A 13,194-nucleotide genomic window follows, 5' to 3' on the forward strand; every position below is an offset into this window, starting at 1 on the left:
GCACTTTCCATTTCTCCACAAGATCCATCATATGTCTTCGGACAACAGTCTTCATGTATCTGTTTCTTTTCGTTATTGGTACTAACTCTTGTTCATCCACAGCAATGTTTTGATAATACTTCAACATCAAGCACCTACCACATATCAATGCTTATAGCAGCTGCACATGAATTTTTAGACTGAAGGCCACTTTCCTGCCATTGCTTCCACAGTTTGAGATTTCACTGCTTATACTGCAATTTTACTGTTTCCCCTAAAGCATCTGTGTATCCTGAAACATAAGTAGGGGGCATGACACATTCATAAGACCACACAAAGCTTTTCCAGCCCAAGGGCCTTGATGATGCATCTCATCGCATAAAGGTTACTGTTTATATATTTTCTAGATGTGCAAAGTTATTTCTTAGTCTCACAACTTTAACAAGAAACTTTCGAACTAAGAATTAAACCATTTATTTTGAAGACATTCTCAGAAATTATTATCTCTGCACCACACAAATTACAGCATGCAGTTTGACTAAATGTTTTTAGTACCTTGAAACATAATATTAAACAGATATCACTGGCACTGGTTTCTCTGTATATTTCGTTTCTGTTCAGAAGCTGCTTCTTGGAAGCACTTGGCAGCAAAGAATTTTGTCCAGTGTTGCTTGCCCTAACCTCGTTCTCTGGTTGTTAACTTATAACTGGGCGTGTTCTGTAGAATTTATTTCTGTTATCTTTTCGCGTCTTAAATATTCCCTTTCGTGGTGTCATATTAAAGGGAGAAACTCAACTCAAGGTATAATGCACCTTACAATGTTTCGATGATACCATGCATTATACCACAAACAGGAAGTGGTATCACAGAAGCCAATGTAGTCAACCTATGCAGCACAACATTTACCCTAAATCAACTCTCATAGAACAAATAGTTCCAGAGATATCTCTTAACTGAACCCCAAGTGCTCATGGGACCTGTAGAAACCACATTTGCAGTAAATTGTTTCAATATAATTTAAATTACTTAGTAATCCAAGAAACAACAAAATATGCATCAGTTCAGTAACTGTTACTTCCTAAGATACTGCCTGGGCAGCACCTGTGGTAGAAACATCCTTGTAACAACAGTGTGCACTTAACAAGTCACTGACCGAGTCACACAACACTACAGAAATCTTACTGCAATTTCGACAGGTTGGACAGGAGAATCAAACTAACCATTTCAATGTAACACCAACCCTTTGCGCCATTAGTACATCTATTGCTGCATTATTACTGCCTATTCATAAGTGTATATATTTTTCAATATGGAGCCATTATGAATACTTTATGAGTGGTTTACATATGAAAACTGTTAGTCCTACAACAGATTCGTGCATATCGATCGATAGAAATATTTTGTTAGAATAGGAAAAACTCTTGAGAAGTACTTCTATGTATAGGAGGAGGTTACCACGTAAAAGAAAGGTTAAGGGCACATAGTGAGTGCACTGAGAAGAATGGCTAGGACAATCACTAACCTTTAGACTGTCAACAGGAAGTGAGGCTAAATTATCTGCAATTTCACTGCAAATAAAGATTGGAGTAATGCCTATCCAGCTTACTATAGTGTAGAATGTGTGTGCAATGCTATATGGGGTTTGGATATGAGAGGAAGAATTATTAGAGCAATTTATATGCTGAACCTCACTTGCACGATACTAATCAACACCACTGCTACCACAGCTCAATGCATCATTGCCTCCAACCCACCGTTTCATTAGACTTGTAAAAATGCACGAATAAATATCTCCTTTGGAATTTAATCGTGTTACAAGAAGGTTATTGGCCTTAGTCGCATAACCTGTGTTTGGATCTTACAACTAATCTTGAAATTTAAAGAAGTGTCAATGTTGAGTCTAATAACAAAAAGACTTGTTAATAATAATAGTAGTAATAATAATAATAATAATAATAATGACTTAAGTTTTCCAATATTTCCATCTTAAGGACTGGAGGTAACGGTTGTTAAGATAATTATTGTAAATATTTTAGCATACAAGCACTAATATTAGTAACACAATCCACAGCTACACATTGCAGGAGTCAAGCTCCCACCATCTGTCGTCTGAGTTAATACCACGTAAAATGCACTTCAAAAGCAGCCAGGGTCAAAATACACAAATAACTTTTTTTGGATATGAAGTCCTAGTCTTACTTTAAAAAGTCAACACCAGATTCCTGCTCCGCTTAGCCATGTTTCTGCACAACCTCCAAAGTATTGCTCCCGTAAGGCAGTGAACGCCAGCCACATCGGCCATTCGATTAATATTTCAAGTTTCCCAAGAGGGTCGAGTTTCTTTCTTTTAGTATCCATTTATATATCACTAAGTTCTCTTCTATATTTCACGGGGTGACTAGTCTCATGTTTTGCAACATCTGATCCGCTGTAGATGTCCAGTCTTAATGCACCCTACATCTTGTCAAACTTAAGTTAGATAATTGTTGGATTCAAATTAATGATATCAATATAATGGAAGGAAACATTCCACGTGGGAAAAATTATATATAAAAACAAAGATGAGGTGACTTACCGAACAAAAGCGCTGGCAGGTCGATAGATACACAAACAAACACAAACATACACACAAAATTCAAGCTTTCGCAACAAACTGTTGCCTCATCAGGAAAGAGGGAAGGAGAGGGAAAGACGAAAGGATGTGGGTTTTAAGGGAGAGGGTAAGGAGTCATTCCAATCCCGGGAGCGGAAAGACTTACCTTAGGGGGAAAAAAGGACAGGTATACACTAGCACACACGCACATATCCATCCACACATACAGACACAAGCAGATATATTTAAAGACAAAGAGTTTGGGCAGAGATGTCAGTCGAGGCAGAAGTGTAGAGGCAAAGAAGTTGTTGAAAGACAGGTGAGGTATGAGTGGCGGCAACTTGAAATTAGCGGAGATTGAGGCCTGGCGGATGACGAGAAGAGAGGATATACTGAAGGGCAAGTTCCCATCTCCGGAGTTCGGATAGGTTGGTGTTGGTTGGAAGTATCCAGATAACCCGGACGGTGTAACACTGTGCCAAGATGTGCTGGCTGTGCACCAAGGCATGTTTAGCCACAGGGTGATCCTCATTACCAACAAACACTGTCTGCCTGTGTCCATTCATGCGAATGGACAGTTTGTTGCTGGTCATTCCCACATAGAATGCATCACAGTGTAGGCAGGTCAGTTGGTAAATCACGTGGGTGCTTTCACACGTGGCCCTGCCTCTGATCGTGTACACCTTCCGGGTTACAGGACTGGAGTAGGTGGTGGTGGGAGGGTGCATGGGACAGGTTTTGCATCGGGGGCAGTTACAAGGATAGGAGCCAGAGGGTAGGGAAGGTGGTTTGGGGATTTCATAAGGATGAACTAACAGGTTACGAAGGTTAGGTGGACGGCGGAAAGACACTCTTGGTGGAGTGGGGAGGATTTCATGAAGGACGGATCTCATTTCAGGGCAGGATTTGAGGAAGTCGTATCCCTGCTGGAGAGCCACATTCAGAGTCTGGTCCAGTCCCGGAAAGTATCCTGTCACAAGTGGGGCACTTTTGTGGTTCTTCTGTGGGGGATTCTGGGTTTGAGGGGACGAGGAAGTGGCTCTGGTTATTTGCTTCTGTACCAGGTCGGGAGGGTAGTTGCGGGATGCGAAAGCTGTTTTCAGGTTGTTGGTGTAATGATTCAGGGATTCCGGACTGGAGCAGATTCGTTTGCCACGAAGACCTAGGCTGTAGAGAAGGGACCGTTTGATGTGGAATGGGTGGCAGCTGTCATAATGGAGGTACTGTTGCTTGTTGGTGGGTTTGATGTGGACGGACGTGTGAAGTTGACCATTGGACAGGTGGAGGTCAACGTCAAGGAAACATGCCACCTGTAAATACATTTACAAACTAGTATAGCATGGAGAAGCAGCTGATGTGACCGATGCTTACCATCTTACGGAAGCAACGATTTGGAGGATGTGCGGTAACATGGACGAGCAGAGTGGGGAATCCGGTGTTGTTATTTTTAAAGTAAGATGAGGACTTCTATGCCCAAATAATTTTCTTTCTTTTATATTTTGACACAGTGCTTTCGATGTGTGTTTTATGCAGGATTAAATTCTACAGCCTAACAATGGGAACTTTACTCCCGAAATGCATTGCCATGGATTATGTTCCTAATATTGTTGAATTTATGTTAAATATTTGTAACAAATAACTGCAGTGTTGAAAGTATGAGCAAACTTACTAGCCAAGTTAAAAAATAAACTTATTTTTAGATTGCATAATCTGAACTAATAATTTGCTGTTTGAAGAAATTAACTATCATTCCATTCTGTTTTGAAGCAATTCTTAAATAAATAATTGATTTCGTGTAATGCTTTCCCACTTGTTCTAACAGGTGTTGCCATGTGTTATCGTACTGAGAAGGCCCTCATATTCTACAGATAGGTTTGCTCATTGATCGAGTTGGTATCTTAAGAGACATTCATTCAAAGCTGGAAATATCCATTATGAAACATTGTGAGGAAGGGGTTTGCTAGGCTGTTAATATCTTATTGTAGATAAATACATAACAGGCACTGACAGCAACTAACTTTGCAAATTTCTCCACATGTGAAAGAAATGCTAGAAGGCTCCATTATTTACAGGATCCCTGAAGTTTAAATTTATTAACATTTATTTCAAATTTACAGACTGCTTTTGAATCTATATATGCCTCTATAATATGTCCTTTAGAGATAGCAAATCATTCAATGCCTAAGTAAATTACATGACCAGTCATAAATCTTGTAAATGGTAACACTAACTTGCCATTATAGTAACAGCTACAGAAAAGGGGTGTTACATCAACTGTCAGTTTTGTTGCTCCCTAGTCTACCTGATATAACATCAAAATTTTGGTTCCTGATTTGTCACACCTTTGCATTCATTCAGAAAAGTAGTGTTAGTACTGGTGACTCATCTGACCTGCCAATCATTTACCTTTTACTCTTCCTGTGTACAGGTGTTCCTGTTACGGATATTTAGAGCATTCTGGTACTTATGTCAAACAATGTTAATGATATCACTCAAATATAGATCTACATTGTGGTGCCAGACTGATGTGCCACCCACACAGCGATTAATTCAGAACTGTCACCAAATTAATTATTTTAACAACATTGAAGGCAGAACATGCCATTGCTAGAATATGGCTGGACCCTGGAGGCAAGCAAACAAAGTAACAAAAATGAAATGGAACAGGCATATGACAAAACCAGTGTGTGAAGGGCAAGCCACATAACTTCATTCATATCAGAAGCATAAAGATATATCTGATTAACATGTGTTCATTGGCTACCCACATACTATCCTCCCACTGGCAACCTCCAGCCTGAGAAACATTGGCATCAGCAGCTCTATACTGCAAGCATGTGTAATTAGTAAATAAATCTTTCTGGAAGTGCAGATTACATTGAAGGGTCATTCCATATCAAATCACCCAATAAAAAATAAATTTTACACCCACCTCCTTAGATTTTCATGAAATTTGGCTCAAATGGTTCTAATACCATCCTGACAACACCTGCAAATTTTTTTGCTGTATCTCTTATAGTTTTCTTTTATAAATTTTTAAAGTTTTTATGTTTTGCATTTTCCGAACCTTAGGAAATGGTAATTTTAATTTGTATTCAAAATTTTAAAATTGCTTATCTTAAAAACTCTTTTAGATAACATCATGAATTTTTGCAGCAAGTTTATTTATTATACATATTTGAAGATAAAAATGATACTATTAAAATATATTAATATTTTCTATGAAAAAAATATATATTTTTTTAACAGATGTTTTGTTTTATAAGAATTGCAATATCAAGAGTCTCAGACCTGATAGAATGCTCAAATTTGTTTTAATTTACTCTTAAACATATAGGCTACTTGATAAAACAAAAATAATGGTGGCTTTTTAACATGTTTATTAATTATAGTAGATTACATTAGAATTATATACAAAGATAGTGTACTTACGACACTTATGTATAACCCAACTGATTGCTTGAAACACTGAATTTTTTGAGTAATTTTGTCTTTTTAATATACATTAATGCTGATTCAAACTGTTTTTCCACTTCATCCAAGAGCTTTCAGTTCTTTTGATACAGTCTTTTTTGAAGTAATACATTCTTCCAGTGCCGCTTGACTGAGGTGTGTCTGCTACACAGACTATGTGCTCCAAAGGCACTACGCAAGAATATTCTCTTTCAGGCCAATAAAATGATGCAGCTGGTCCTGAAGAATGTAGAAATAGAATTTCTGCATCTTCTTCATCATTGAATATTGTTTTTACCAGTCCAAAGTACCAGTTACCATCCTAATTTGCAGCCACATAGCTATTTATGGATGGTTCAACATGAACCCAATCAGAAGAAGAATTGAAAGAAAAGACTAAGGAGGGTTTTACACTATCTGTAGTCCTAATTTCAAGGTTGTTTATTGGAAGTGGTTTGAAGTTATGAAAACTTCTTGTTCCAGGAATGGTTCGGGTTGCTGAAAAACGTTTTTCTAGTTTTAACCGTAGCAAACCAGCTTCTTTTTTGTCAATAAAGTGAAAATGAATGTTTTCAAAATTTTTTAACAAAAATTTTACACATCAATTGTTGCCATTATTTGTTCTTCGTCTGAAAGCTGTAGACTGGCTTTCCTTTAAATTCTTTTAATAGTTCCTCCTAGGCCATCACAAATTGACTTCCCATGACTTGTTGCAAAAAAAGTGTTGGGCCTTCAAATTAAAGTCTCTCAAGTGTTCAGTCAAATTTTTAAAACTTTCTATTTTTGTACTGCCCAGCATAACCATCTGTAAAGTAGTGAACTGAGTCAATGTCAGTATGATGTAATGACAGCCACTTTGTAATTTCTTTTTGTACAAAGTTAACAAAACCAGTGTCATGTTCTTGGTCATCACTAAAAACAGTGGTTGGAAACAAAAACATTGTTTTCCTCATTTCTTACAAAAACTCCAACTGGGTGTAGAGTACAACCACCTCTATTCCATTGCTAATTTGGGGTCTCATTTTGTATAACAAAGGAACAATTATCACTGAAATCCATCACAATAATTGCTGTTTTGGGTGGCGGGTCTTCTTTCAATCTTTTAAAGGCTGCCGATTGGGATTTTGCTATAAACGAGTGCGGGGTGAACTTTTCCAATGACCTAACCAATAAAGAAATGTAGTCTTCAACACTGATAGACTGATCATTTCTGCCGTGTGTGTGTGTTAACCCACTGACTGATTACAATTTCTTCTTCTAAATCATAATCTTCACTTAGTGCAGTATTTGCAGGACAGCTGTCGCAATGATGTAGCATACAGTTTTGGTTTTCCGTGTCGCACACAACAAGCATCTTCATTAGGTCTTTATAAGATTCTTCAATTTTCACAGCATCCAGTAATAGTTTAACATTCTGGTGGATACTGCATACACATAAGGTGTGTGTGCCTGCAGCACCAGCAAGGATACACCATTTAGGTCTCAAGAAACAAAATTTTGAAAATCCTACTTCTACCTCAGGATTCTCCAATTTGAAAGAATAATAGAGTTCCCCCAAGTTACACAAAATGAGTTTTTTGCATGTACACATTTTTTTGAACACTTACTTTGTCTTTTGTTCCAGGTAGCACTCGAACTTTCATCCTTTTCATAAAAATCTGTTACAAGTCTTACTGTATTTTCAGAAAGAGTTTTACCTTTTTTTGGACCAGGCGTTTCCAAAATACCCTTTTCAGATTTAGCTTTCTAGCTTGTCGCACCATGTACTCACTCACACTAAATTCTCTCATCAAATTTATTTCGACTCCAAGAATCTGGAGCCAAGGTCAGAATCTGGATTTTTCTAGACCTCCCAACAGATGAAATCTTCTCTTTCATAAGAGAAATCATTACATCAAAATCCTTTGCTTTCTCAACCACACTTGTATCTTCTTCGTCATCATCAGAACTTGGTGCATTTTAATGCTTTTGAAACCGCCTTTTTTGCAGTCTTTTCAATACTGCTAACCTTCCTTTTAAAATAAGACCCTTTATTTTGTTCTGACAAGCCATGAAGCTTTATCGGTGTTAAACCTAAATTATCAAGAGCAACGTTTGTTTGTACGAGGGATTCATTTCTGGAGTCCAATGATTCTAATTCAACCATGACTTCATCATCTGTTTCACTTTCATTGACTTCAACTCAATTTTTCCTCACAGAAGTTACAGCATGTTGAGCAAAGCTTTTGTCCAGGTTTTATGCTAGTATTTTTTGTCAGTAATTGTTTAGAAAGATCCAAGCCTACACTTCAACGATTTTTTGATGGGCTTTTAGTGTTTTTTTTAGTGGATCTACACATGTTGTATGATACTTTTAAAAAACATTTAAAAAGTAGTACCTGTGGTGTGAACATATATTCTTAAATTCACACAGATTAATTCCAGATCATAAGTGGATCAAATCTTTTTCTTCCTCACCGGTTGTAACTTTTTTGAAGGTGTGTAGGTTGTTTGGAAACAGTCAGATTTTTTAAATTGCTCTACACTACAGGTTTGAATATCTGACATACTGATTTCACTTTTGGTCTGATTACTGTTCTGGCTACTTTTATAGGATATTGGAAAAGAATCTCTGTAAACTAAGTAACAGTACTTACTGAAAGTTCGAATAAACTTAGTAAAATACTATCCAAGCACTATTTAACATTGTAATAAATTTTTTACTTCAAAACACAGGAGTAACAAAACAAAATCGAAGCGTACATCGTTACTCCAAGAAGACAAAAACTTATTTTCAGTGTCTAAGTCACTTGGTACTTCTTATTTGTAAAATATAATTAATATTATTTTAAAAATTAGATAACTATTAAACAGGTTATAAAGCCAACATAATTTTTCTTTTATCTAATAGCCTATACAATTAAGAGTATTTTAAAACAAATTTGAGATTTCTATCAGGTCTGAGACTCTAGATATTGCAGTTTTTGTAAAACTAAACATCCATTAGCTTTTTTTTTTTTAAAAAAATAAAGCCACACTTGTACATTTTTTTTCATTTGGAAGATTTTAATATATCTCTCTGGTATTTTTTTAACATTTACATATAATACACAAACTTATTCCAAAATTTCATACTGATATTGTGAGTACTCTTTAATATACAAATTTTTTTAGTTGTGAGGACACGTTTAAGTTACGATTTCCGACTGCTGAAACAACGCCAAATCTAAAAACTTTAAAAATTTATAAAAAAACTATAAGCGATAGAGCAAAAAAATTTTACAAGTGCTTTCAGGATGATAAAAGAAGTAATTGTACCAAGTTTCATCAAAACCTGACATGGTCGGTGTCAAGGCCTGGGTGACTTGACGTGGAATGACCCTGAACTGTTAGTTTAGTTGATATGAAAGGAAACTAAGCTAGAGCAGCTACCCAGGGAACACTCAGTGACTGTAGAATACATACATCTCACACCACACTGTACAAAATTGGCCAAATTCAGTCTCCATATCACTTAACTTTATTTCCGTATAACCTGTTTTGACCCTGTGGAAATGAAGAAAAGTGACAGAGTGAATCTGCACAGTTTTGTATGAGTAAATGACAAATATTTCTAGTTTTGATGACCTACATTGCCTTTTTATCATTCGATAAATTGAATTTTACAGTTACTGCAATCCTGCCGATTTTCGTAATCTTAATAACTTATTTTTGCAAACTAATTGCACATTTTGTTCTAATACTGGCTTCAGTAGCTGACCCAATTGCTCCCATTCATTATTGTGGAAAACACTGTGTGTGTTCACCACTTTCAACAAGCTTCAGAAACACCCCTTGCACTCTTAATCACTTCTCATAATAAGTGCCGCTGAAACTGTTCTGCTACACACTTAACCTTCTGTTAGTCACACGCACCTCTAAGGGGCGTGAATTTGCACTAGAGGGGAGAACTCCTGCAGATGAAGTCTGTATCACTTTGAGAACTGTAGCAGACCCAATCACTATTCTTAGCCAATGACTATCTGTTCAGTTTCAAATGCAATAAAGTTTAGAGTTTATACGAAGTTCGTTTCCCACTTTATCCATGGGTTGACAAAGCACCGAGACACCTAGGAATTATTATTGCGTGTAAAAACTGATACAGCACCTCACAGGTACAGCATTGGCCCCGATATAAACTCTAAAGTAAATCATATTTTCCTTCATACAATCGTACACAAGGACAAGTTCAACTAGAACAAAGATGATATATGCAAACCATCAGATGCAACCTGATACCTGTCTCGACTAGATCTGGGAAAATTGTTTTATGAGTAACAATAATATTGCATTTACTCACACTAAATTTTCACAGAGTGAAAAATTAAACTAACCACAAAAGTGGGATACTTAGATATTCATTTAAAACTATCATAAAATGCGATTCTAATGTGTGATATACACACAGTAATGTTTATAATTTTATAACCACAATACAAGGATGAATTCTATTGCTAAGCTTCATGTAAAACTGTCAATCCAACTCTGTGACTTTATGCAACCACAGCATACTAACCTTTGGAATATTTTTGGTATCTTTAACATCAGCCTCCAAAGGGTTCTTCTCTGTCTTAATGTTTGCCATATTATCTGCACTGCTTCGCAATTCTTCCTTGACTTCTACCACCTCTGGTTCTGCTTGACTTTTTGTATTCTGTTCAGTGTTTACAGATTCCTCTTGCATTTCAGCATCTTCATTTTCATTTTCTTGCTTTTCTTCTTGTGTTTCTGAGCAAGAAATGTCACCTGCGTCTTCTGTTGATGTGTCAGCAATTGATGTGTCTGGAATCTCTGTGAACAGATGCAGTTATTATAGTCCTTTTGGAGACACACTGCATTCATGAAGATACTTCTTTTCCAATAAATTAATCACTTTCTAGATCGGGATGCCTTTTACCATTACTGGCTTCAATCATACACAACCACACACTGAGCTAGACTATGCTAATTCGTAAGTAATCCAGCAAGTCTACAAACACAAAATATTCAATTCTGAATACAAACTACTGATTTGCCTTTCAAATGCTAACTCATTTATGCACATGAGTAACTCGTGTAAAACATCTATAATGATTAAACTTTGCATTGCTGACTTCCACAATGTAATGGGCAAATAAACCACTTAACTGCAGATGTAAATTTATCAAAAGGCCGACAAGGTAATTACTACGATTATACATTTTATGACATATATGCAACATACAAAAATGCAATTCCAACTACGGCATCTGCCCGAAGTTGGTAATATGGGTTGTCGCAGCCTAGAGAAGCAATAACTGCAACAAAATTTTCGTGGTCTAAATTTCCCACGTATAAGCTATGGGTCACTGTATGCAAAGCAAAACAGTAAACATCAGCGAATCCATGGAAGCCAACTAGGGTTATTAATATTCCCCACGAATTAAATGTGTAAATAAGGTGCAAGATGGACCTATGTTCCCACATGCCTGTATGAAGAAACAGACTAACATTCAGTCTCAACACTGCCATGCGATTGTGTTAAAATAGCCCAATCCGTACGCACTGCTACAATATCGTGAGAGATTTCACACAAAAAAACATAAATACCAATCACACCACACTAACACCAAATGAAAAACTTCGTTTCGGAATCAACACAATCTCCAGAAAGAAAGATATCTTAAGTAAATGCAGATCTCTAATTTAAAAATATGCAAACCGTATGCCAACGATACTAGTACTGCTGCTTTGCAACAAATGGTCGCCGATCATAAAATCAAATTAGTTCCCGGCATCATGTGCCGTACCCACATACGACATTAAACCCAATTCCTTGTAAATCCAGCACACTCCACCTGAACACAATCTTTACATACCACAAAAGCTACAACTAATGATTTAACACCGTCAATTAACAACCATTCCTAATTATCACATAATATTTGACATTGTATCTTATTGCAAAGCATGGAAAATAAATAATACACTAACACTAGTTACTTTGCTAAATGACACATATTCATGACCGTTGTCTAAGCAGAAATGGATATTAATGCTGCTTCAAAACAATACTATACCTTGTCCAGTCTCTTGGCGCAAAGCGTCTTTCAACCTGTCGACTAGCACTGCCTTCACACCCTTTGTGTCTAACCCCCGGGCAGCCAACTCTGCCCTCAGTTCTACCACTTTCATTTTCCCAGGATCCATCAGTTCACTCATTTTCACTTCAAAACAAATACGGTCGAAGGAATTTCGCACAAGTTTTTCCTAGAATAAACGCAACAAATCTTAAATGCAGCACTACTGCAATGGCGTCGTACACACACTTTTTTGTAATCGGTGTTGTGATTGGTCGGTAGAGAGCGTAAACACACAACTTGGAATTAGGGAACCAACCACAGGCTACGTCTTTTCACGAAATAAACGCATTCATTGATCATTTCCTACCGCGGAGACCTCTCATTGGCTGACACAAGTATACAAAGACCATAAGGCTATAGATGTGACTACGCACAACCATTAGAGAATACAACAAAGAATATAAAGAAATTCGTAAATGGTAACGATGACACAGGGCACCTCGTACGTTTAGTAATATTGTCAGCTGTCTGTATACTGATAGTCCGAAGGCGTGTGTTTGCGCATTGTCAATACTACGAATACTGACTAGCAGAACCGATTGGCCTCAACATATCCTCAACATATACTGAAGATGTGAGGTCAAGAAATGACGGTTATATAATCTTCTCCATTCTGATGTTGACAGATCTACATAAACCGTCTACACGTCGAATGTGTTTGTCACCACAATGCCTCTTTCATCGTGTACAATCACAGACGTATCTGAATACAAAGGCATGCACAAAAATTTACGGAAAGAATGCATGTACGCACAGGCGTTCTCGTGTCCACAAGTTGTGTCATTGCGCAAGCAGTCTGTTTTGGATCCCCTACTTTTGCTTGGGAGCTTCTGCTGCGTTCAATGTGATGAAAAGGTGACAGAGAAAAACAACGTAAAAACGACTTTAAATGAGGAAGTACCTAACTAACAGAGGTACAAGAAGCACAACGTGACGGCAATGTTTTGTTTGCAAATTTCAGAAGGAGGTCACAAAGAGATTCTAGATTTTCTGCTTAAACTGTTTGCTTCGTATTTCAAAACAAAGCATTTTAGGGATTATTCATTTAA

General features: G+C 37.0%; 1 protein-coding gene across 1 annotated transcript in view; it reads right to left on the bottom strand.

The window, feature by feature from the left end:
- LOC124776978 (heterogeneous nuclear ribonucleoprotein U-like protein 1) overlaps positions 1-12,345 on the bottom strand; it is a 127,269-nt gene extending 114,924 nt beyond the window's left edge. Inside the window, exons 1-2 of the mRNA XM_047252218.1 lie at positions 12,083-12,345; positions 10,561-10,835 (exon numbers count right to left, since the gene is read on the bottom strand). Coding sequence (XP_047108174.1) covers positions 10,561-10,835; positions 12,083-12,224 — 417 coding nt within the window. The 5' untranslated portion in view covers positions 12,225-12,345. The remainder of the gene's footprint in view (positions 1-10,560; positions 10,836-12,082) is intronic.
- Between the last annotated feature and the right edge of the window lie 849 nt (positions 12,346-13,194).

The sequence above is a fragment of the Schistocerca piceifrons genome, chromosome 2 (genome assembly GCF_021461385.2).
Source record: "Schistocerca piceifrons isolate TAMUIC-IGC-003096 chromosome 2, iqSchPice1.1, whole genome shotgun sequence".
Classification (NCBI taxonomy): Eukaryota; Metazoa; Arthropoda; class Insecta; order Orthoptera; family Acrididae; genus Schistocerca; species Schistocerca piceifrons.